Source organism: Heterocephalus glaber, unplaced genomic scaffold (genome assembly GCF_053883595.1).
Source record: "Heterocephalus glaber isolate CG9 unplaced genomic scaffold, H.glaber_assembly_v1.0 deba00001673, whole genome shotgun sequence".
NCBI lineage: Eukaryota > Metazoa > Chordata > Mammalia > Rodentia > Bathyergidae > Heterocephalus > Heterocephalus glaber.
The window spans coordinates 26,043,718-26,068,881 of NW_028258410.1; the positions used below are offsets into that span (position 1 = coordinate 26,043,718).

At 42.0% G+C, this 25,164-nt stretch overlaps 1 protein-coding gene across 5 annotated transcripts in view; it reads left to right on the forward strand.

Moving 5' to 3' along the window:
* Chd6 (chromodomain helicase DNA binding protein 6) overlaps positions 1–25,164 on the forward strand; it is a 235,537-nt gene that overhangs the window by 205,894 nt on the left and 4,479 nt on the right. For 4 of the 5 annotated variants that reach the window (XM_004858220.3, XM_021239068.2, XM_087197900.1 and 1 more), the window contains 9 exons: positions 3,597–3,657; positions 4,266–4,482; positions 5,907–6,115; positions 7,099–8,682; positions 13,129–13,280; positions 13,860–14,066; positions 15,131–15,583; positions 17,737–17,928; positions 19,054–19,173. In XM_004858220.3, the coding sequence (XP_004858277.1) occupies positions 3,597–3,657; positions 4,266–4,482; positions 5,907–6,115; positions 7,099–8,682; positions 13,129–13,280; positions 13,860–14,066; positions 15,131–15,583; positions 17,737–17,928; positions 19,054–19,173 (3,195 nt within the window). The remainder of the gene's footprint in view (positions 1–3,596; positions 3,658–4,265; positions 4,483–5,906; positions 6,116–7,098; positions 8,683–13,128; positions 13,281–13,859; positions 14,067–15,130; positions 15,584–17,736; positions 17,929–19,053; positions 19,174–25,164) is intronic. The other variant, XM_087197902.1, reaches the window with a different exon arrangement.

The window sequence follows — 25,164 nt, forward strand, 5'->3', positions numbered from 1 at the left end:
GTACATGTTTGCAGTACATAATAATTACAGTGCTCTTGAGTCAATTCAGGTTTTTTTTTTTCATCCACCAGAGCAGTTCTACACAGGGGTTAAGAGCTCATCCTCTGGAGTCAGACCTTCTGGGTTTGGATTCCATCTCACCACTTAATAACTACTTGTAATCTTGAACCACATTATCAACCTCTCCATTCCATAATTTCCTCTTATCTAAAATGGGTTGTTAAAATTAGTAAGTGAAAAAGTGCATATAAAGTACCAAATGCATTGGGCCGGGCATTTAGCTCAGTGGTTCTGCCGCCTGCTTCGCAAGTGCAAGCTCAAGGACCCGAGTTCGATCCCTGGTAGCAAAAAAAAAAGTACCAAGTGCAGTATCTGACAACTGACCTGTGCTCAGTAGACTCATTATTGCAAAGTTTTGTTGTGTTATGAAGACTTTTTTAAAAATATATACGTTAGTTAAAAGATAGAAATATTAAGTGCTGATCTAGTAGTCAGACTGCTTTTCAGTTTTTCCTCAGACTTGGGTATCATTTGATGGACAGGCTTTGTGCCACCATTTGATTAAGTACTTTCCATGCTTCTACTGATTTGTGTCTTACAATCCCCTATAAAATAAGCGTTATTGTCTCCATTTTGGAAAATAAATGAACTTGAAAGAGATTAAAGCAACTTTCCCAAGGCTAGAAAGCCATGGACTGTCAGACTCCAAACCACGTATGTCCTAAAGTTGGGAGAATTGTGTGTTGTAACCAACCCATGTCCTTTGTTGTTAACCCTCTGTGGTCAGCAGTGTGGGATCCTCACTCTGAAATGATTGATTCATACTTCTAAGATGAGTCAGTGATATGTAAGTAGAAATTGAGATGTTAAATGTTAAACTGCGCAGTTCAGGTACAAGGCCTTCTACATGCCAGCGAACTTCCTGTGACCCAGAGCTGTCACTACTCTAGCACATCACATGCATTAAATGGGTTGTTAACTTAACCAGGCATGGTGACACATTCCTATAATCCCACTAACTGGGGAGGCTGAGGCAGGAAGATCATAAGTTCGAGACCAGCCTCAGCATTTTAAGAAGGCTTTGGGCCAGGGATTTAGCTCAGTGATTCCACCACCTGCCTCACAAGTGCAATGTCCCGAGTTCGATCCCTGGTACCAAAAAAAAGGCCTTGTCTCAAAGTTAAAAGGTCTGGAGTTACAGCCCAGCACTAGAGTGCTTGCCTATCATTTTGGAGGCTCTGGGTTCAAACCCCAGTTCCACAATTAATTAATTGTTAATAATTAAAATTCTCATATCCTTTTCACTTGAGCCACTGATAAGCTGATTCTTCTCTATTATGTGATTTCTAGAGAGGGGAGTACTGCTGAGAGAGGTCAGGATACAGAAAAGGACAGTTGCTAATACCAAAAGCTTTCCATACCTGAGTTTTACGTCAGCCTGTTCATGTTTACTGAACTGTACACCAGCAGAAACTGTTGAATGGCCTGGAAGGAAATCCTGTGTACCCTTGTGCCTAGCTCACACCAAGCTGGGAGCCTGCACCCATGAGTTTGGGATACGATGATTGTATGTTAGCCACCAGCGCATTACGATGATGTACATGGTGGTTCCAGAGCTCACTGCCCTGGTTTTATAGACAGTAGAACATTTTTCTCCTGGAAGTGTTGATACTGGTAAATTTCAGCATTGAAAGGATCTTCATAAGTACTTTGAGTATGTCCAATGAGGTTTTCTCTGACAGGAAGATGTATGAGTCATTTTGGGTTGGTTTGGGTATTTTTATTTTTGTTTAACTGCCTAAATTGTAGGACAAGATGAAATGACATACTAAAGTGCCACTTCAAATGGTAGTTTCCAGGCCGGGGATTTAGCTCAGTGGTTCTGGCACCTGCCTTGAAAGCGCAAGGTCCCAAGTTTGATTCCCAAGTTTGATCTCCAGTACAAAAAAAAATGGTAGTTTCCACTCTTCACTGACATTACATGGCAGAAGATAGCTCTGGCTCCCAGTTTTAAATATGTCTTCACTCACCAAAACAGATTTTCATTTGAGATTCTCGTGTTGCCCATTTTTTAGATAGCTTGGAGTGTGACTTTCAGATTAAACTACCTGTATTTGAATCCCAGCAGTGCTGCTTACTTAGCCATGTTGATGACCTTGGACAAATTACTGAACTTTCTGAAGACTTATTTTCTGGATCTGTAAAAATGAGGTCTGAAATGATTTCTACCTCCTGAGCCAGTTCACATAACTAAACAAGATAAGCCAAATAAAGGGTTTTACACAATGCTTAACACAGTTCTTGGTAATATTAGTAACTATTTTCACCATTCTACATAAGAGAGAAAAGCATTCAGAAAATGCATTTCTGTTCCTTTTTACTTTTTCAGAGTTTTCTCTTTCAGCTCTTTCTATGGTGCCAGGGCCCCAAGAGAGTAATTTGAGTTGTAATTATTGGTATTCTTATATATCTATCCGTTCCTGTGGTATCTAGGTATTGGTCTCCCATCTAAAGAGCAGCAAATACTTTGAGTAAAAGACCAGATAGTAAATATCATGCGCTAGGGAACTACATATAGTCTTTGTCCACATATTCTTCTTCCTTTTTTATAACACTTTTTAAAAAGATAAGAACGGGGCTGGGGATTTAGCTCAGTGGTTCTGCCACCTGCCTCGCAAGCGCAAGGACCCGAGTTCAATCCCCGGTACCAAAAAAAAAAACCAGATAAGATAAGAACCATTCTTAACTTGAGGGCTACAGAAAAATGAATGTAGGATATGCTTTGCTGACTCTTGTTCTCTTTAACCTCATGCTTTAGAGTGGCAGAGTTTTGAATCCTAAGGCTATTTAGCACCATCATTTAGGTAAATGATAGTAATAGGAAAGCAGTAAGTTAACAGTTTAAAGTGGAGTCCAGCTGAAAAATAATATGATCTTTTTTCCCACCTACATGGGCCAGATGGTGCTCTTGTAAAGGATTTTGTAAAGTTCCATTCCTAAGACCAAGACAGGGTTGTGAAAGGATCTTCTAGCTTCAGCTAGACAAATACACCAACTTGAACAAGCTCTGTGCCTGTGATCTTACTCCAGATTCACTTGGAGCTTCAAATTGTAATTTTAACTTTAAATTCCTGGGGTTTTCCACCAGCAGGACTCATGTCTGGAACAGTCATGTTTAATGAAAATAGTGTCTGTTGCTGTGAAGCTAACTATAAGCATGACACTTTTTCACAGCAAAAAACAAAAATGCAAGCACATTCTTTGTAAAATGACAGTATTAAGTTGCAAGTGACAGTAATAAAGCAAATATTTAAATTCACAGCTAAAATAGTGCTTGTAAAATATAATTGCCAGGGAGACTGCCAGTTCATTATTCTTTAAGCTTATTCTCTGTGGAAAAAATTATTCCAAGGAAAATAAATGCTTATTTCACATGAACTTCTTTCAAGCTGCGTTTATCAGGTACTGTCTTGGTCCCTAAGATGTCCATAGGCAGGGATGCCGTTTGTGCATGCCCATTCTTCCATGTGGAGCCCGTCTGAGGTGGCGTCTTCTAAGTTCGCTCTTGCTGATGGAGTGGTTTTCTTTATCCCTAGGAGAATTCCAGTGATGGTGGTGAAGGCATTTTTGGTGAAAAGAAGGATGACAGCCAGTCAGGTGAGACTGTGTCCTTCTGAAGGCAAAGAAAAATAAAGTCCAAGTTTGTGGTTACTTGGAGTTTGTATGTATTAAAATGCTATTTTTAAGGATACTCTTAAAAAGCCAAGTAAGTTGACCTTTACACTCCCCTAGTCACACATGGTTCTGGCCCTCTTCTCCCTGACATTGAAATGCAAAATAAAATGATGTCTTAAATTAGGATGGACTCTAACAGGTAAAAAGGAATTAGATTTTGTTGCTTTTTTGTTTTGTTTAGAAAAGTTAGAATTTGCATTTTCTGAATTCAAACTTAATAGAGGCTTTGGCAGTTGGACAGACCAGCTACACGGAAACCCGTAGTACTCCGTGGAGAAAACAATAAAGGGTTTGCTCATTCCTGAGCTGTAGAGCAAGGTCCTCAAATCGGTTGTACCTTCACAGGATAGGAGAGTTATTGGAGAGATAACAGCAGACTACCACATAAAGTTGTCCTTCCTGCTATGCTGGGCTGATTGTTAAACTACTTCGATGAAGTTACTGTGTCAGCTTTGTTTTTATTTAAACAGAACCAAACTCTTATTTCTAGTTCTGTACATAAATACTAATATCCTCACTGATGTTTGAAGCCCAGGATAGCTCCGACCCAGACAAATCACCCTGGCCAGTTTCATCTGCTCTCACAGCTCGTCTCCGGCGTCTGGTCACTATTTACCAGCGCTGCAACCGTAAAGAGCTCTGCCGACCTGAAACCCTAGGACCAGGTAACCAAGGATACTGGGTTCAAGAGGAGATGTTCAGGAGAACCTCAGAAATGGACCTCATCAACAAGGAAGCCCAGAAGAGGTAAAGGCCAAGGGCCAAAAGGACGTGCTAGACTGTTCACTGGGTAAAAATAACAAAAGATAAAGCTGATAGCTGAGGAGAAAGTACATTTATGCTCTCAGGTAAAGTTACACGGTCTCCGGAATTTATTAAAGGCACCCTCAACAGTGACAGTGTTGTCATGGTGACTGGGGAGTTTGATGAGGTCTGAGACATCCTCTGCTCAGAATTTCCAGACTTTAATGACTTTCCCAACTTGACATCTACCCTGAGTCAGAGACTTCCCCCCAGTCTGTGGGGATGTGGCTTAAAAACACCACATTGGCATATATGAGACCATCTCAGTCAGACTCCCTACTTTTTCTAGCAACAAAGGACATAGTGTACATTGAAGCTGTCTTTATAGCTATTTTTATCAAACCTTTGAGAGCAATAAATATCATAAAAAGCAAGCCCAGAAAGAAGGTATAAATTACCAGTAATTACTTGTTCATCTAAGAATTAAGGTAACAAAGGGTAAAGTAGGCCAGCACAATATCACAAAGTTGCAGTTCTTTGAGTCTTTATGTCTTTCAGTCCAGTGAACCATTCAGTGAATTAAAGAAACACCATATAGCAAATCCAATTAATTCTCTCTATTCTTTCTGAAATTTGGTAATTTAGACAGAATATTTCTCCTATCTGGCACAGCTGCAGAGAGAAAAACCAGAGCCCCTTCCCTGCTTCTCACTCTTCCATGGACTCTTACTCCTCTGCCTAGCTGGGGTGGAGAACACGAAGGCCAAGAACTCCTCATACAGACTGTGGTGGCATGTAATTATCCCACCCCTAAGTCATTATCTTTATCCTATGGGATTTAAAGACTAGAGGACCTTTGTGTCTCAGAGGAAAAACTGACATGGACACCCCATCTAAAGAACCAGTGGGAGATGGGGAGTTAGGACATATGCACTGAGATGATGCTTCTCTTCCCTTCTCATCTCCAGTTTCCTCAGTTGTAAGATGAAGAGATTGACTTTAATGGTCTGGAAAGTCCTTCTAGGATCCTGTGATTCCATGTTGTCGTAGATATTTAAGCATATATAATATTTTAAAACTTTTTATCTCCTACAAGTGCAAATTAAGTAGATAATTCCTAAAATTAATCACTCAAGAGATAGCAAAGTCTGCACACATGATCTTGAAATAGAGACGTAAATACCAGAAGGGAGCACTGAAGACTTGAAAACAGTTCTCTCCTTGAGAGTGGGGTTATAGCCTGTTTCATTTAGAAGCCTATCAGATAAATTTAATTTAAATAAAAATACATAGTGACATAAACTAGTTCCACCAGCTTTCTTGATTTCATGGGTTCTTATAGTATGTGCTCAATAAGCAGTTAGATTTCTTTAAAAAAAATAATACAAGGGGATAAAAACAGTTCTTCTCGCTGATTAAATCTTAAGGTGGACCAGGAGAGAGCAAGCAGACTTCTATAGAACAGTGTCTTCTTTTGGCGTTGTTTATGATCAAGAGAAGAAAACCTTTGACTGGACCCAGTTCCGCATCATTTCCCGTCTGGACAAGAAGTCAGATGAGAGCCTGGAACACTATTTTTATAATTTTGTGGCGATGTGCCAGAATGTCTGTCGTCTGCCTGCATGGAAAGACGGTGGTGAGAAAATTGTTTGTCAGCATGTTAGCGGAGACAGGGAATGAAAATGCTGGTATTCAAATTGCAGAATTACTTTAGCTATAACTGAAAAAAAAGTCTACCTGAGGCTTTCAGGTAGGGACATGTAGGTTCTTAGAAATTCATGTACTTTTAATTGGGTTTACCCTCAATTAAAATACTGTATCTCTCCCACATGATGTAACTTCAGTCTAATTAAAATCTTACAAGCCAGGCTTGGTGCTACACACCTGTAAGCCCAGCACTCAGGAGGCTGAGGCAGTAGGGTCTGAGGCCAGCCTGGATTGCATAATGAGACCCTGTCTTAAAAAATGAGAAACTACCATTTACTTTTTGCGAGGTTTAAAGTTTTTTTTAAGTCATATCAAGATTTATGCTACTTTGAGCTTTGTACCTTTCTTATATTAGACTTTAATAACTTTAAATGTTTTATCATGTATTGACTTACAGAAAGTAAATGGGTTTTATGTAAACATCCCCTGATCAGATAGAGACCCCGTCTGTAACCTCATCCTGGTTGGAATTTGAAACAACTTCCTTTAGGCCCCCCTTCAGCCTCATATTTGTAGCTACTGTATGCTAGATATTGTATATTAGAAAGATCTGGACCTTTAGTTTTGGAACCTATTTTGTCATCCTTAAAACAGGAATGATGAAAATATATCATAGGATTTCTGTGAGCACTAGATAACACCTAACAATATAAAGTAGCTAGTATAGACAGAGCACATAGCATATGCTTATTAAATGGGAACTAATACTACTTACAGAACTGATGTTTTCCTGCTCTTCTTTCACCCTCACTTGTTTTATTTTTATTCATTCCCTTTTAGCTTCGAGTTTTAATGGGTCCCACACATATTAAAACTGCCAGGGTAAACTGTAAGACCAAAGATGCAGGGGGTTAGCAGGGCAAGAAGTATTCAAAACCACCTGAAATGATAGGCTCTGCATCTCCCTTCCAGGTCCCCCTGATGCCACCATCTACATTGAACCCATCACTGAGGAACGGGCTGCAAGAACTCTGTATCGCATTGAATTGTTACGGAAAGTCCGAGAGCAGGTACTCAGGTGTCCTCAACTGCATGAGCGCCTCCAGCTCTGCAGGCCCAGCCTCTACCTCCCAGTCTGGTGGGAGTGTGGGAAGCATGATCGAGACCTGCTCATTGGTACGGCCAAGCATGGGCTTAACCGTACTGACTATTACATCATGAATGACCCCCAGCTGTCCTTCCTGGATGCCTACAGAAACTATTCCCAGCATAAAAGAACTGATACTCAGGCACCAGACAGTCTCTGTTGTCTTTACCAGACCAACTCCAAATTATATGAATCTCTTACCTATACTCAAATGAATAGGACTTCAGAGTCTCTGGAAAGTGAACCTGAGAATCTGGTGAAAATTGAAAGCAGAGATGATCATCTTGGTCTGCCTGGGGGCAGCTTTCCTGATGTGACTTGTGACAACTTTATTTCTAAAGTTCAGGATGTCATTTCTATCAACCATGATGAAAGTCTGCTTCCTGAGTCCTTGGAGAACATGATGTATGGTAAGAAGGTACTCAGCCGAGAGCCAGGCTCTTTTCAGGAAGGCCCAATTATCAATACAGAATCCAGAAAAGATGCTGTTGCCATGTTGGCAAGCAAAAACACTAGCTGCCGGCCCAGTGACCGTGAGGCAGAAATAGCTTCGGTCTCTGTTATGGATAGCTTGGAAGCAGGAGTAGCTCAAATGAACATTAAAAGTGGAAAATCTTTGTTGACACCCATTTCAAAAGAAAGGGAGCGCTGCTGCAGTGAGGCAGGGCAGAGACCTGAAAGCATACGGCAGCTGGAAGCCAAATGCTTACCTTCCCCTCCCTTGGATTCAGAAAATGAAAGTGGGTTTGTAGATATGTGCAGTCTTAGTGTCTGTGACTCTAAAAGAAATCTCTCATCAGATCAGAAATTAATTGATTTATTAGAAAACAAAAGTTTAGAAAATAAGTTGATTTTGAGTCAGAACCAGAGTGATGAGGAGGAGGAAGAGGAAGGTGAAAATGAGGAAGAAACTTTAGCCATGGCAGCAGGCACAAGAGAAAAGCCAGAGATTTTGCATCTCACGAAGCCCATTGCTAACATCCCAAGGGAAAAGAACCAAGGCTTCCATCTGGATGAAGCCAAGAAAGGAAGCCTAGAGATGGTGAGCCAGACTCCTGGACCATCAAGGGCATTTCCTCCAGCATCCTGTCAGTGCCACTGCAAACACATGGAAAGGTGGTTGCATGACCTCGGGAATGATGAATTTGAAGTGGAGAAATCCAAGGCTTATAACCCAGACCTGTACAAAAGCAAAGCCAATAATACCACAGTGGAAGGGGAACCCACTGCTATCCCATCAGAGCCATTTAAAGTGAAGCCTGAGCTTTTTAAAGAACCTTGGAAAGAAAGTACAGAAGGGAAAAAAGGTTTCTCCACATATGCTCCTGAAGGAAGTGAGCCCAAGTCAGAAGACATGGATTTCGAGAATAAAGATGATTATGACAGAGATGGGACCTGCCATAGTCAAGGTACAGTATGTAGAATCTTACAGTATTTTGGATAAACCAGTCCTCCATGAAAAGAAAGAGAAGGAAGGTGGGTGGAAAGGTCACAAGTTTTACGATTTCTGAAAGGGACCTACCTACTTTGACCGTGTGTTCAAACCAAAAGTCATGAATATTAGAATAGCTCAACAGTGATCAACCCAGAAAACTAAGGATGATCATTGACAGTCATAGCACTTTTTTTTTTGGTATCAGGGATCAAACTTGGGTCCTTGTGCTTGTGAGGCAGGCGGCAGATCCACTGAGCTAAATCCCCGGCCCCAGTCATAGCACTTCTGCTGCATCAGCCATGTGATTTAGACAGGGCTTATATGCTTTTATGCAATAGATGCAGTGTTCTTGCACTCGATCAGTTTCTCCAAACTGAGTAAAACCACTTTAGGACATCAGAGACCTGCAACTAAAATAGATGCCAGTAATTTGCAGGAACTCCAAAAATACAAATTACAAAAATACATAAACCACTTAACAGTTTACCTCAAGTGCCATTCAGGCAGCAAGTTTGTTTATCCACCAAGTGTTGCTTGGGCAGGTGTCCTTTCAACCAGTCGATTCTTGGATTCTTGTTTGCACAAGATAAACTTGTACATCTGTTTATTTGTATTACATTTTTTTGCATACTTTCTTCTTGTTGTTTGGTTTTTTTGTTAGTTTTTTTTGGGGGGGGGGTTTGTTCTTTTGGTACCAGGGATCAAACTCGGGACCTTGAAACGTTTGCAGGGCAGGCGGCAGAACCACTGAGCTGAATTCCCAGCCCTTTTGCATACTGTTTTATTTAGAACATTGTATTTGCCTTTGATGTTTGTTTCTAGTGAAATCTAATAATGAGTTCTGGTTATTTTCTTTTACTAATTCGTGTTTATTTTATTTGTGAAAAATAACCTATAATCTGGTCTACAATTTATAAAAATCCTTATCGTAAGTACTTTAGATATGATTTTTATACTTCTCCAGAACTCTGATATTCTTTTACAGTACAAAACAGACATGTTTGGGACACTTGAGACCAAATAGGAAGGAAGTGCCAAAAGATCTACAAAAGAAAAATTGTAAAAGAAAAAACTGAGAAAGGGAGAAATGCTAGCAAATCAGAGAGGAAAAGTCTATGAAATGGAAAGAGAAAAAAAGATGTCTCTTTATTGTCAACTATTCATAATACAGAAATGTTGGAACTTTGTTTTTTTTGGTACTGGGGATCAAACTTGGGACCTCGCACTTTTGAGGCAAGAAATGTTGGAACCTGAAAGAAGTTAAATTTTAAAAATTCCAATAGTGGTCAATGACTATAATAATTCTATGGGTAGTGTTGACAGAGTTCACCAAAATCTCACAAGGTATCCTGTAATCAAAAAGTGAGGAACGTCTCGGGCTGGGGATTTAGCTCAGTGGTTTCGCCGCCTGCCTCACAAGCTCAAGGACCCGAGTTCGATCCCTGGTACCAAAAAAAAAAAGTGAGGAAAAAATATTATTATAAAATATTCATGCACCTTCTGGAACAAACCATGTGGAACTCCTTTGTTATTTATTCAAAACAAGGGAGTTCAGAAAGTCATTAACAATTTAGATTAGGTCTAATAGACCAAATTGAAAAATATGGGAAGTGAAATGCCAATCCATCATCAGCATCTTCACCATTACGTTTAGTGGGTAGACATTTTATTGAAATTATACCACCCACAGAAAAAAAGGAAAGGCCAACATGACAGTGTTAAAGTGTGTTGTTCAAAGAAAGACAATAATGCAAAAAGAATTCGAAAAGAGACTAAATATTACTGTTCAGATTGTAACATCAGGTTGTGTATTGAATGTTTTAAGATACACCACACACAGAAAAATTATTGAATAAATTTGATAAAATTGCCATTGTTGTATTTCCTGTAATATTATCTTATAAAAATTAACAAAAAATGCAATTTTTTGGTTATCCTGTATTTAAATAATTGGACCGGTAAGTGGTTAAGTTGGGCATTGAAAGCAGCATTTATTTGGTTTAGATTCTTTTCAGTAGCTCAACACAAAAATAATACAATTATAAGTAACTAAAAAATAGATTTGAGGGCCGGGGATTTAGCTCAGTGATTCCTGCGCTTGCGCAGCGAGCGGCGAAACCACTGAGCTAAGTCCCCGGCCAATTTGACCTTTTTAAATAGGGAGATCGTAGGTAAGGATTCAAGTTAGAAGAAATTTCTAAATGTTAAAAAAAATCTAAGTGGCCCTAAAATTCTTTATGCTTTGTGGGAATATAAATATAGCGATCAGGAATCCTGAGGAACAACAACACATGAATTGTACTTGTTTTTATTTCCTCAGATTCAAGAGGACATATTAGGGTGAAAAATAGCTCCTTTATTCTTGCCATTATTTAAAACAAAAACAACCCTGTTGTTGTCTGCGTGGTGTCAATGGTGGCTCTCAAGGAAACTCACCCGACCTCTTTTCCTAGGACAGTGATTCTGTATTACACAGGGAAAGAGAAGAACAAAGCTAAGCTTCTTAAATTGTCTAGCATCTTTTTATTTTTTTGTTTTTTTAAATTTTTTGGTATGGGGGATTGAACTCCGGTCCTTGCGCTTGTGCAGCAGGTGGCAGAACCACTGAGCTACATCCCCAGCCCGTCTTTTTATTTTTAAACTCCCCCTACTTTTGGTTTTGGTCGCTGATTAATGACTGTCTTGGGAAGGAACAATTATGAACCCAAATCAAAATTTACATGCTAGGTAGGATAAGGACTGAGAAACTAAACTAAAAATAGCTTGATGGAATTGTGGCCCCAGCAACCCAGGAAGAGCCAATCTGCAGTCACGCCCCATTCCGGCTTCCATCTGGATGAAGCTGAGAAAGGAAGCTTCCAGGTGGTAAGCCAGACTCCTGGGCCACTGAGGCCCTTTCCTCCAGCAGCCATTAGGGATCTCTGCCATGTGTTAAATTACAAAACCCACATTGCTTTTTGAACCTTGTTGTGGGAAAAATCACCAAATAATCAGTCTTTGGAAACTCGAACAGTTAAATGAGCACAGTATAAATGTGATTGAGAGAAGAAAATAATTTCCTCTTTCCCTTCTTTGATGTTAGGCCAGCCTTACCTGAATCAAAGCAGACCCGGCTGCCAGTCGTGGACCTGGTGATCCCCATAACTGGATAAGCATTGAGTACCAGCATTGGTGGGGTCCCCTACACCAGTGCTTCTAAAAGTAACTTTGCAGAGGCCAGTGGGGATTCTTCACACACTGGAAATACAGGATAGGTGATACAGGAAGGTTAGCTGTCTTTGGAGCCTAGAAATCTGCAGTCCTGACAGTCCATTGCTCCTGGCCTCTTGATTCCTCAGCATGTCCAGCATCCCCTTCCTGGGTATTCCCTCTCTACCAGCCTACCTAAGTAGATTCTTCCCTTTTTATTTCCCATCACAATACCTTGTTTCCTTCTCTTTCTAGCACTTGTCATGGCTTATAATTTTCGTTATTCCTTTATTGCTACTGCTCTCTTGTCTGCCCTCATGAAACTGAGAACCTGAAGGTCCAGGCCATGGCTCTTGTTTATTCTAGAGACTACCAAGCCTAGCAAGTCCTATTCATAGTAAGGGGTCTCTGCAGCTCCACAGGAGACTCACTGCACAGTCAGAAGTGAAATCTCCACATCTCTTAAGGATAAACATTTTTTGTCATTTCACAAAGAAAAAAGGCCCATAGCGTTTATGCCTTGGACACTTATTTCATTGCCACCTGTTCATTCCATCACTACTGATAGGTGGGTCTTTGCGGATCTACTTCACATTGATAAAACTTTTGCCATTATTTAAACTTGGAAGAATGAGTTGCATTTCCATTTTCTTCTATCAGGGAAGTAATTGAGGTGTTCCGGGGATTTTTTGCATGGGGGGAGAGGGTGGCAGGGTCTCACTATGTAGTCCAGGCTGGCCTTGAACTCACTATGTAGCCCCGGCCAGCCTTGAATTCATAGCAATGCTCCTGCCTCAGCCTCCTGAGTGTCTTTGCATTATTTTTTACATGAATCAGATCTATTTTACCTTTGTTATAAGATCTGTGAATTTTAATTCTTCCTCATTGATATCACCCTCTACTGTGTTACATTACATACTACATATACCGTCCCTTCAAATGTGTCAAAGTATTGTAATGTTCAGTTTCTCCTTGTCCACTATACCAATGAGAAATGTGGTCATTCATCTCCTCTTACTCTTGGATACACAGAGAAATTTCCCTTCTCTTTTGTTGTTGGAGTGTGACGATTTAGTTCTCCTGCCTGGAAATAGAAGATATAGTAATCAGTATTCAATTTGAAATAGCACAGAGTGGGATAATTTTTAGAAAAGACAAATCAGATGTCCTAATCTCTCAGATCACTGCTATCTCCTAAGTGCTTAATTGGTTTTTTAACCTCTTTTCCCAGACTATCCAGGGAAATTCTCTGAAGAGGAGAGCAAGAGCTCAGCATCAGGTGTTGCAGGAGACCTTGGGGATGACCCACAGGAGGCCCGTGCTCCTACCATTGCTCAGCTGCTGCAGGAGAAAACCCTCTACTCCTTCTCAGAGTGGCCAAAGGTATCTCCCAGAGCTTGCACACTCCACCTCAAGCATTTTCAGCTGCAATTATTTCAAGCCTTATAAAGTGTAACTATGAAACAAACTGAGGAATGTTCAGTATTTTTAAAGGGTAGTAGTTATGTCACATTTAGCATTAAAGATGTATGCACTTGACTAATTAAGCCATAAGATGAGTGTATCAAATTGTCCTCGTATTTCTAGCACCGTGAATTTAATCTTCATTCCAGACTAGAAATTTACTGTAAGGCTTATAAAGTGAGTCTGTTTGAGTGTTCTTTTCCTCTTTTTTTTTTTTCCCCCCAAGCTTACTATATACTGTTTTTATTTTTTAATATTTATTTTTAGTAATACATGTTTGTAGTACATAATGATTACATTTATTATGAGAAGTTGGTACATGCACATAATACATCTTAATTCTCTTCTAATACCCACCCCCCACCCCACCCCCCACCCGCACTCCTTGCATTTCTTGGTCTCCTTCCCATCTGAGTGCTCTTTTCTGATCACCTCCTTTGGATCTCAAAGAACTTTGCTCGGGGCTTACTTCTCAAAGCTGGTATTTTTTTTCCCCAGGATCGGGTGATAATTAATCGCCTAGATAGCATCTGCCATGTGGTGTTAAAGGGGAAGTGGCCTTCCAGCCAGCAGTATGAGCCCTCAGGCATACTGTCCACCCCAGTCTTGGCCAACAGTGCTGGTTCTCGGAACAGCCTCTCAGAGCCAGAAGCGGCAGAACACAGTTTCAGCAGTGGTGCCACACTGGCGGCTCAGGTCCAGAAGGTAAGACCATAAGGGTGGTGTGGACCACAGAACAACAAACTGTGACCACATTCCATTTCACATTTGGTTGTTCAGTCAACAAGTACCCACTGAATGGACAGTGGGATGTTTGAGTTTTTTGTTTTTTGTTCTTGTCAAGCCATTACTATTAATTAAAGAATTTGGACTTGATCCTGTAGGTTGTGGAGAGCTATTAAAAAGTTTAGGGATGGGCCAGGGATTTAGCTCAGTCGTTTTGCCGCCTGCCGCACAAGCACAAGGACCCGAGTTTGATACCCGGTACCAAAGAAAAAAGTTTAGGGCTATAGCACAAGGTAAAAAGCAGGGTTTTACAGCTCAGCTGAAGTCTGTGGGTTGGCAGAGGAGGTGACGAGAAGGGAGAAGATGCCTCAGCTGGGGGCCAAGTGGGGAACTAATGCAGAGAGAAAGCTTTAGACCAAGTTAGAGGCAGAGTGAAGACAAAGAGAGGGAGAAACTTGATGACTGGTAATATGTAAGGAGAAGGAGGAGTGATGGATATGTAGTCCTTAGATGACTGAGAGAACAATGGCAGCTGGTAGAAATTTGGAAATCGAGGCAAGATTAAGCATTTCTGTTTGAATATGATGAATTTTTTGAAGTTAGTTGTTAGTATACTGGTTCTCATTCTTGACTGCTATCAGAATCAGAAGGGACCTTGAAAAGTTACTGATTCTAATTTAATTAGTCTGGGTAATGGCCTACATATTAGGATTGTTTTTTCTTTTTTTGACTTCCAAATGATTCCTATTTACAGTTGAGGCTGAGAATCCAAGTCATAATCGTGCAACTGCAAGTGTAGTCTATGACTAGCAACTTTGTCAGCATCTGGGAACCTGTTAAAAATGCAGTCTTAGGCTCTGCATGCCCACCAAAGTAGAATCTGCATTTTAACAAGCCAACCAGATGATGTGGTACTAGCATTTAAGAAGGCTTGAGTTCATAGAACTTCTAAGAAGATGAGTAGGGAAGTCAAACCAGGAGTTGGAGCTACTTCGGCCACAAAAGTGGCATTCAAACCTCTTTTGCCATGTGTGTGTTCACAGGAGAGCTTCTTAGCTCCAGTATTCACAAAAGATGAACAAAAGCACAGACGTCCCTATGATTTTGAGGTGGAGAGGGATGCCAAGGCTCGGAGCCTAGAACAGTTCTCTGCCACCCACGGGCATCCCCCCATCGTCCTCAATGGCTGGCATGGGGAGTCAGCTATAGACCTCTCCTGCTCATCAGAGGGGTCCCCAGGAGCCACATCCCCTTTCCCAGTGAATACCAACACGCCTAAGATTGGGGCCATCGGTTCACTTCAAGGAGCCCTTGGCATGGACTTGTCTGGGATCCTGCAAGCTGGGCTCATCCACCCAGTGACTGGACAAATTGTCAATGGAAGCCTCAGAAGAGATGATGCTGCCATGAGGAGGCGGAGAGGAAGACGGAAACATGTTGAAGGAGGGATGGACCTCATCTTTTTGAAGGAGCAAACACTTCAGGCGGGAATCTTGGTGGGTATACAAGACCCCTAAAAGTACAAACATTGACCCTTCTACATAGAGAAATAAACCCTTCTTTCTCAGGCACTGAAGTATTTTGGTTTGTGAATGAATCTTTTATCCCTGTTTCAGTTGGCCTATTTATTTTCTCTGATTATGAGTTACCTGCCTCCATCTTTTCTAGAAATAGATAGACACTAACCATTAATGGCCCTTAATCTGCATGCAACCTGGAGATGAACCATGAGATCATGTCACTTCAAATAGAAGCAGCCCAAAGCCTCCAGTGTCTCAGAAGGGCCACAGCCAATTGAATAAGCAAAGAATGAGGACAGAGTTGAGTTTTTGCTTCTCTAGCATAGTGAGGCTCTCCAGGAGCCAAGGTGTGGGAGAAGAAGCAGAAGTCAGGACCAGCTGAATGTTGATCCCCAGCTATACTATCTGATATTGGGCGACAGCAGACAAAACACTTAAGTCTCACATTTCTTTGTATAAATTGGGGAGCAACCGCTACTGCAGAGGGTTGCTGTGACTCTCGGAGACCACACTGAGACAGTACACTCTAGACTCAGACGTTAGACATAGTGGTGCATGCTTATAATCCCAGCAGTCTTACAGCCTGAGGCAAGAGGATTTCGAGAAGCAAAATAAAGAATAAATTAGGGCTGGAGATGTAGCTCAGTGCATAAGCCCAGGGTTCGATCCCAAGTACCCCATATATACATATGTACATACATACATACATGCATGCATGCATGCATGAATACTTGAGATGTTGGTGAACATTTGAGGAAGCCAGAAACTGTGTGCCTGACCAGGAGAAATCCCCTTCATACTGTGCTTAATGTTGTATTTTGAGTTTCCCCATTTATTGGATTTTGAGCCCCAGAATAGGAATTACATATTGTGTTTTATTTTAAAAGAAATAATGCCATTATTCATTGGGTACCTACTGTGTGGCAGGCATTGTGTTCAGGATTTTTCATGATTGTCCTATTTGATCCTCACAACAGCCTTGTGAAGCTAAGTGTTTTATAGATGAGTAAACTGAAGTTTAAAAGCATTAAATAATTTACCCAAAATTATCCAGCTGCTAAGTGGCCAAACAGGAAACCCAAGCTAAGGACCTTGTACTCTAGATGCTGAGAGCTTCACTGCCTAAGTTACATTATTTGGTATACATCTTCCTCTTAGACTTCCTATATAATTTAGGAGGTTTAAATGTCAAGTTCTTTCCCTACCTAATCCTTCAAGCTTATTTTAAGTTACATTTTTTTAAAAGTAGAAATCCATGATTTCTCTGTAATACTCATAGAATTACAATGGAATGGCAGGTTAAAATTTTTTTCCTTGTTTTCACAGTGTTTTTTAACACATTCCCACCAGCGTGAACCGTTGGTGGCACAAGCATAACTGTCCCATCAGGCAGCTTGTACCCACCAGTGGTTCAGAGCTGCCCAACAGCAGGACTTATGAATTAAGGCCCCATCATGAATCAGTTAAATTTATTAATGCAGACACTTATTTAGCACTGGTATTGTATTTTGCAAGTAGACCCCAGTCTAGGCAATGGTAACCTATAGATGAGTAAGGCAGGTAGTCAAACTATAGAGAGACAATGAGTGAGCAGGTCATAGTGTAGCATTTGCTGTTACCTGAGAGAGTCATGAACAGGGTGCTATGGGGACAGGACCTGGAACAGCCAGTGTTGCCTAGGACAGTCAGTGATAACAGGAAATTGGAGCAATCAGGATGGAGTTGGTTTGGCGCATAGACGAGGGAGAAGGTCACTTCAGTAGAAAGAGCATCCAACCTGTACAGTACCAGTGGTCAGTTGCGATTGTATATGGATCTAATTCAAGCACTCCAGCCATGTCAGGGTAAAAATAGGTGGAAGCCAGGCGAGGTGGTGCATGCCTATAATTCCAGCACTCAGGAGGATGGCCTTGAGTTCAAGGCCATGCTGGCTACATAGTGAGTTCAAGGCCAGCCTGAACTACATAGCAAGACCCTGTCTCAAAATAAATAAATTAAAAATTTTTTAAAAAATAAATAGGTAGAAAAGTTTAAAGAACACCTTACATATTTAACTTTTAGGAACTAGTTTTCCTTCTGTTTTAATTAACTACACATACTCATTAGATATTCATTTTTCCTTTGTCCAGGAAGTCCACGAAGATCCAGGACAGGCCACCTTGAGCACTACACACCCTGAAGCCCCAGGACCTACCACCTCGGCCCCTGAGCCAGCAGCAGCAGCCAGTGGCCAGGCTGAGAAAGCCATTCCCAGCAAGAGCTTGCTTGACTGGCTGCGGCAGCAGGCTGACTACTCCTTAGATGTTCCTGGCTTTGGGGCAGTAAGTGTTTGTTGGTGCTGCCTAAGACTGCTGTTAAATTCCTCCTAACTTGGAGCTATTTTTGATCAGCGCATGCTGAGGGAAACCAGAAGGTGGAAGCTATTTGGGAGAAATCTATGTTGATTGAGAACATTTTAAAGTCGATTTTGTTTTGTATTATTTTTGTTTTTTAAAGTTTAAATTTTTGGCCAGGCATGGTGGCACATGCCTGTGATCTCAGCACTTGGGAGGCTGAGGCAGGAGGATCACCACATGTTTGAGACCAGCCTGGGCTACATAGGGAGTTCAAGGCCAGCCTGGACTACATAGCAAGACACTGTCTCAAAGAAAAAATAAATAAAGTTTAAATTTTTGTTAAATCCTCCAGTAACAGAAATTACAGCCCACATCATAATACTGTGCCAAGAAGTATATATGCACAATTTTAAGAGGATAGAACATGCCTCTTTGCCCCCCAAAATGACAAGATGTCATAAGCTCACAGAGAATTCTTGAGGTTGCATAAACTCTACCATTTGATGAAAATATTCCAAGTTAATATATTACTACAGGGGTTGAGTGGCTGCATTCTTAGTTACAGTTACTGGTTTGGGTCATAACCTTCAAGTCATCTTGCTGCTTTTGCTCTAAAACTTCCAGTTAGGAATCTTTAGGAGGCTCCTGAGCTGATATTTTTTCTTGATTTTTCTTTTCTCACTTGCTCATTTACCCTATCACCATGTTTGTCCACGGTACATGTGACTAATAAGATGCATAGGTAGAGAGTGCACAAGAAATAAGAGAACGGATTCACAGGTGCATAACTGATGACATACAAAACCACCTGGGTGGGTTGCAGTGGAGAGAATATCAGAGGAGCAGGCTAGGAATTCAGCAGTGCCCTGGGAAGCTGCTGGGTAAGTTGGGTGCTCTAATCTTAATGGCTCAGGGCCCACACAGCCTGTTTTCCAGCTTGCTGCAGGAATTCTGGTGCTCCAAGAAGAGAAAGCCTAGGTGAGGGCTGGCAGTAGGATCCTGTGCAGCGGGCCATCAATGAGAAAATAACAAAACAGCTAAAAAGCACCCCTCTTCTCAGAAGACTCTGTGACAGAATGTTTTGTAATATGGTCTCCATTTGCCTCCTAGAATTTTTCAGACAAACCAAAGCAGAGGAGGCCACGCTGTAAAGAACCTGGAAAATTAGACATCAGCTCTCTGAGTGGAAAAGAAAGGGTTCCTGCTGTCCCCAAGGAGCCAGGACTGAGGGTAGGAAGAAGGTCACGGGTGTGGGGGCAAAGGGAGCATCCTCTTGGAGCTACTCGTTGCATACTTAAGAGAAAGCCCCAGATGGAAGTAGGTAGCTGAGAAGTGGGTGACATTTTGCAAAGGACAAGAGGCCAGCACAGGAAGTTGGTAAACAGTGTTAAGTGGTGCCGAGGGCATTTTTGAGCAGCAGTGTGACTTTCCATGATTATTTGTTTCAACCTTTACTTCCTAAACAATTAAACCATTCCCAGTGCCTGTTTTTGTCTCTATTTTAGAATTATAAGAGAAAAGAAAACTTAACCCTGGGCAGCAGTGTTGCCCAGTGTTTACCAAATTTCATTATTGGAAATTTTTATTTCTTATCCAAGTGTTTTTGACTTCCATTTAAGATGCTTTTTCCTAGTACATCCTCACTAGCAATGAAAAACAGCTGATTCCAAGCACTGCCCTTTTCCTGTTATAGAATCATGAGCCTGGAAGGGACTTCAAAGACATCTGCAGAATACTTGGAGTGTAACGAATCTGGGTTAATTATAGTTTACAGATGAGTATTAATTTGGACTAAAATAACCATAACCTCTAGGGGGCAGCACTAACATTTCATTTGAAAATAACATTAAGCATGGGCATATTGCACATCAGTGAGCTTTTAACCTCCTCAAATTGTATCCTCTCCAAGTAGGAGCTTCTGAAAGTCTTCTTGGGGACATTTGCTCTTCCCAGGCTGCTCCATAAACTCCTGCTGTCCTGAACACTGTCTCTTCAGTGCTGTACCAGCTGCAGCTTCCCTGAGTATGTTCTTTCTTGGTAGGATTGCCTGAGTATAGTTTCTTACGTTAGCTGCAAAAGACCACCCACCCTAGTCATTTCCTCTTTCTGCAGAAAGGAATTATTTAATGTTCCCAGAGAATTTGTCGCTGGCTTTGTTACTCACCGTGCAGCTCCATAACAACTGTTCTCGTTCATCAGTATGCATGACCACAGTCAGAGCAAGGCCTGGGCCCAGTTCCCCAAGTTTGTCCTCGTGGAAAAGCTGTCCTTCTTACCTGCTCTGTTGTCAGAAAATGTCTTTACCAGCCCCTTCTTGGACCTATTTGTGCTATATGCGCAGATCCGGTTTCTGTTTTTATCCTGTCCTTCCTCACCTTTCCCCTTGTGTTTCGTGCATGGCAGGTGTCTCCATTAAGTCATCAGGTAAAGGCCTCCAGCTCCTTTCCTCATTGGAGCCCCTGAGCTCTTGATTTAGACATGTCGGACAGCTGTGTGCTTTCCCCCTTGACTTTCTCACTTCTATTTGTCTAACAATTTCCGTCACTTCTCTGGGAGCTAATGTTCATTCCAACTCTGCAGACACTGGCCCTTTCCAGAATATCTAATTCTAAGTTGCTCTTGCAAGCCAGTTTCCTCCCAGAGATACATTTTTCCTCCTTGGTTAAGTAAACACATTCCCTGCCTCTGAGGCCCTTTTTCTGCAGGAAGGCAAGAATGGGAAGCTCTTGTCCATGTGGTCCTTGGGGCCCTCAGCCTTTCCAGCAGGGACAAGCCTATGTCCTCCACTTGGCTCCAGGTGGGCTGCGTGTGCCTGCAGCTCTTCCTGGGACCTAAGCCCTCCAGGATGTTCTGCACCCCTTCTTCTCACAGAAACTCTTCATCCAAGTGAGTGCTATAACAAATGGCTTATAGACAACAGAAATTATTTCTCATAGTTCTGAAAGTTGGGAAGTCCAAGATTAAGATCTGGCCTCTGGTAAGGGCTCAAGCCTCACAGATAGTCATCTTCGTGCTGTTTCTTCACATGTAGGAAGGAACAGACAAACTCTCCAGGGTCTTTTATAAGGACACACCTCTTTCATGACTGTATAACCCTATGATCTAATCACTCCCCAAAGACCTCACCTCTTTATGCCTTTGTTAGTAGGATTTCATCATATGAATTTGGGGGGGAGACAAACTCTTAGTCCATACCAGAAACCCTACCCCTTCTAGAAATGCATAAAAATCTCACAAGGAACTCCCTTCCTCTATTCTCTGAGGTCACATAGCCCTTCTGCTATGTGTGCTATAGTTTAGGTGGGAGCAGTCCACAGATTTGGCATAACACAAGCTACACAGAAGGCACTGGGCCTCAGCTTTGTAATGCCTGCTACATGGTGGTTGCTTATTAACTATATGTATGCACACATATTTAGTTTATATATGTAAATTATGAGTATATGTTATAAGTAAATATGTTTTTATTTTTGCTGAGCCATATGACAGTAAATTTTAGAAGTGATACATCACTCCTGAATACTTAGGCATGCATCCCCTAAGAACATTTTCCTTTGTAATTATTTCCATTACCTTGCATGTGATTATTAATAAGTTCTGATATCTAATTCATATTCAGATTTCACCAGTTGTACAAAAAGCGTCCTTAAGAGCTGGCTTCTGCTGGTTTGGTTTGGGGAATATTAAGTGAAGAGCCACACATTGCATTTGGTTTTTGGATGTCTTTTCACCCAGTGAGTAGTTGTTATGATACAGGGATGATATAGATGAAGTAGGACCTCAAATGATATAAGGGAAATATTATAATTTCCAACCTGTTAGATGTCTGATACATCAAGTTTGTGTTCCCTAAAATCAAAGAATGAATTCTAGGAACAACAGAGGTTAAGAATGGGAACTACTGGGCTGGGGATTTAGCTCAGTGGTTCCGCCGCCTGCCTCACAAGCACAAGGTCCAGAGTTCGATCCCTGGCACCCAAAAAAACCAAAAAACAAAAAAAAAGAATAGGAAATATTGGACCAGGGATTTAGCTCAGTGGTTCTGGCACCTGCCTCACAATCTCAAGGTCCCAAGTTGGATCCCCAGTACCGAAAAAAAAAAAAAAAAAAGAATAGGAAATATTTATTGAGAGGATAGCCCTTGAGAGGCAGGAGGGGTCTTTAATGGATAGCCAGGGACCCCAGTTCCAGGGAAGTTTTATAGAGCAAAAACCACATGGGTACAACGTGGGTTAAAGCTGTGATCAACCAATACGATTACAAGTATAGTCAGTTAGTTAATAGTGATCCAGTGGGGAAGGAAACAAGTCATGTAACAAGTGTGCATGGAAAGAACAAAGACTTTTTCTAGGAAATGATGGATCTGGAGGTCTAGATCACCCACTATGGTGACTGATGTCTAGCTAAGACTTCAGTAGAACAGGTGTTACCACTTATCTTGTCCTTTGGGGAAGCAGGCCTGGTCATTTCATCATTATCTTGAGGCCTGGTCTCCAACAGACACATCTCTGGCCACAGTTGTAATGTGTTTTACTTTGTCCTGACTTGAGGACCTAGCCCTATCTGACTGCCTATAATATTTCTACATAACTCAGCTGTCTATAATAATTGGGTGAACCTGTTAAGCTTCCGGGGCAGAGTAAAGGAAGCTTTGATGGCCACCTTCTCTAACCTCCACCCAAGAGTTTTAGAGTCGGAGTAAACATTGTTGTGTATTGAGGATTTTTAGGTAGGAATATGCCCATGCAGTCATCTGGAAAAGCAACTTTGCCCGTGGTGTTGCTTGAATGTAAGGACTCTCCTTTTCCTTGCTTTCTCTGCCTCCCCTGGAAAAGGAAGCAGGTTTGCTCCCAGGGTATAATTACCAAGAGAGACAGCTGCCAAAGCCCGATGTGGACGCTGTGTGTGGTCGCTGAGCTGCTGGGAGGGGCACCTGCCTGGGGTGGGTAGCAGCTGGGTGACTGGAGCAACTCTCCCTCCACAGGAAGTGGTAAATGCTGACTTCCTCTGTTAGAATTTCTCTTGCTGTGGTGTAGATGAAGAGCTCCTTTCTGCCCCTAGCCCTTTTACTGTTGCTCTCTAGACCTGAAGAGAAAAGACTAGCCTGTTCCTTTTTTAAAAGCTCTCATTTTTGAAAGGGCCCTACATTCTCTCTGTAGCTGTAGTTCTCATAAAGGACAGAGAATGGGTGTTTGTGGACATCCTGATGCCTGAGGAGTATTCTGTGTACCAAGCAGACAGGGCTTCATAGGCTGGTCTTAAATGAGTTATTTAGTCCTAGATACCCTGATGAGGAACTCAATTTATGGCAGACTGTTTGAAAATAAGGTGGAGGTATTATTCAACAAAGTGCTGGGCTTGTTTTCTTCCTAACAGAAAGACTTCTGATATCAAACATGCATCTCACAGAGTTATAAGGGAATGTGTGTATATAAAAGAAGACATTCCACAGTACCTTTCCCTGGCTCTTGACTGTGGGTTGCCTGCAGGCAGGAGGCCTTAGAGAAGCCTTGAGGGGAGTTGTGCTTACCTGGCCAGGGCCCTACGCCAAGGTTATGAGCCATAAAGGGCCCAAGATTGCACAGGGGAAACAGAATGTCTGGCTCAGAATGAAGTGGTTTGCACTGATGAACTCAGGAAAAACTGGTAAAAAGTCATCTTCTTAGCTTGGTCCTGTCTATTAGATCTTACTTTCTCTCTTTAGGAACAAGAACTAGCCAGGGCTATCTCCCTGGTGATTGTCCACAGAGCTGGGACATGCACTTGCCCAGAACAAACCATCTTCACACCTAGCCAAGTGGCTGGTCATTTTGGGAAGAAGAGGAACATGATATGGAAAGAGTCCTGGACTATTGCCTGCTCTGTCCCTAACCAGGGAAATCCTTGTCCTTCTGTTAGTGAAAGGGAAAGGCAACCAAACATGACTCTTAGAGATTCCTTCCAGCTCTGTGATAGTAAACCAAGTTTTTTTGAGAAGAATTTTCTCCTGAGAGTTGCCATCTCAAAGCTTTTTATCCATAATGGGCTAGTTTTTCTTGAATATTCTTTGGATAGTTGAATGAAAAATAACTATGTCTGAGGAGTCAGAAATATCAAATGCACATATTTCCACATGTCTGTGAATCTGTGAGTTCTCAGTGAAGTGTCCGTGGTAGTAGTGTGAGCCTTAGTGTTGTTGTGATGGTTAGTTGAGATGGTGCAATTGAGCCCTTGGCTTGGTGTCTGGCACATGGTAGGTGCTTCTTTAGCTGCTGCTTTTCCTGTTAACCACCACTCCTTCCTGAACACTGCTCTGTGCCAGTTTCCCTGCTGCTCACTGCTCCCTGCTCCCTGCTTCCACTTCCTGCTGGGGAAATGGACACAGCCCAACAGCTTCTCCCCGGAGAGCCCCCTGCACATGTCCTCAGAGTGCCCTGAGAGCCAGAACCAGTGTTGCCAGCTATCTTTGCAACTACCCCTTAAGCAAAACTTTGTTGAGTTTCCTAAGAATTTTACTCATTTTGGGAGAAGAGAGTGAAACAAATGGGAAATGCCAGAGACATGAATCAGTTTTATAAATCAGTCCATGGGCAAACGCTAAATAGACTTAAATAGACTTAGCGCCTCTTCGGCCCCGTCCACAGTCTCAGCCCTTAGATTAGCTGCCCTGACTTCTCTCTCCACGTTCTCTAGGACTCCAGGTCCTAGTATTAGGGGTTGGGTTTTTTGGGGGGTGTCCTTCTGGTGTCTCTTAGTGAGATCCACACACACCCCTTTTATTGCCCCAAGTGTCTGCTCCATTGAGAAGGGCAGCCAGGTCCTTGCTTCTTATTCTCAAAGACAGAAAGGAGGCTGTGAGCTAGGAGAGCCTCAGTCAGCTGCTTCTTGCCAGATTCCTGTTGCCCACTCACTCCAGACTGGCAGAAGGGAAGGTGTTTACACAAAGGAGAGTCCTGAAAACGCACCAGGAGTACCTCCTAGAGACCCATGGAACTGGAGGCTGATTGAGCTCTCCCACCTCACACTGCTTTGCCAGCTCCACATTCCAGCCTCACAGCCAGGACACTGTTCTCAGTATGAATCCAGTGTCTTCGGACCCATCAGTACCACCCTGAACATCCTAGCTTCACCATTGCTCAAATCAAGGCAAGGTGGTAAAGAGACACTGGCTTTATACCGACCATAGGAAGGGGACAGTGGGGTGAGAAGGGCCACTGCACTGCAGTGTGGCTGGGAAGGGCT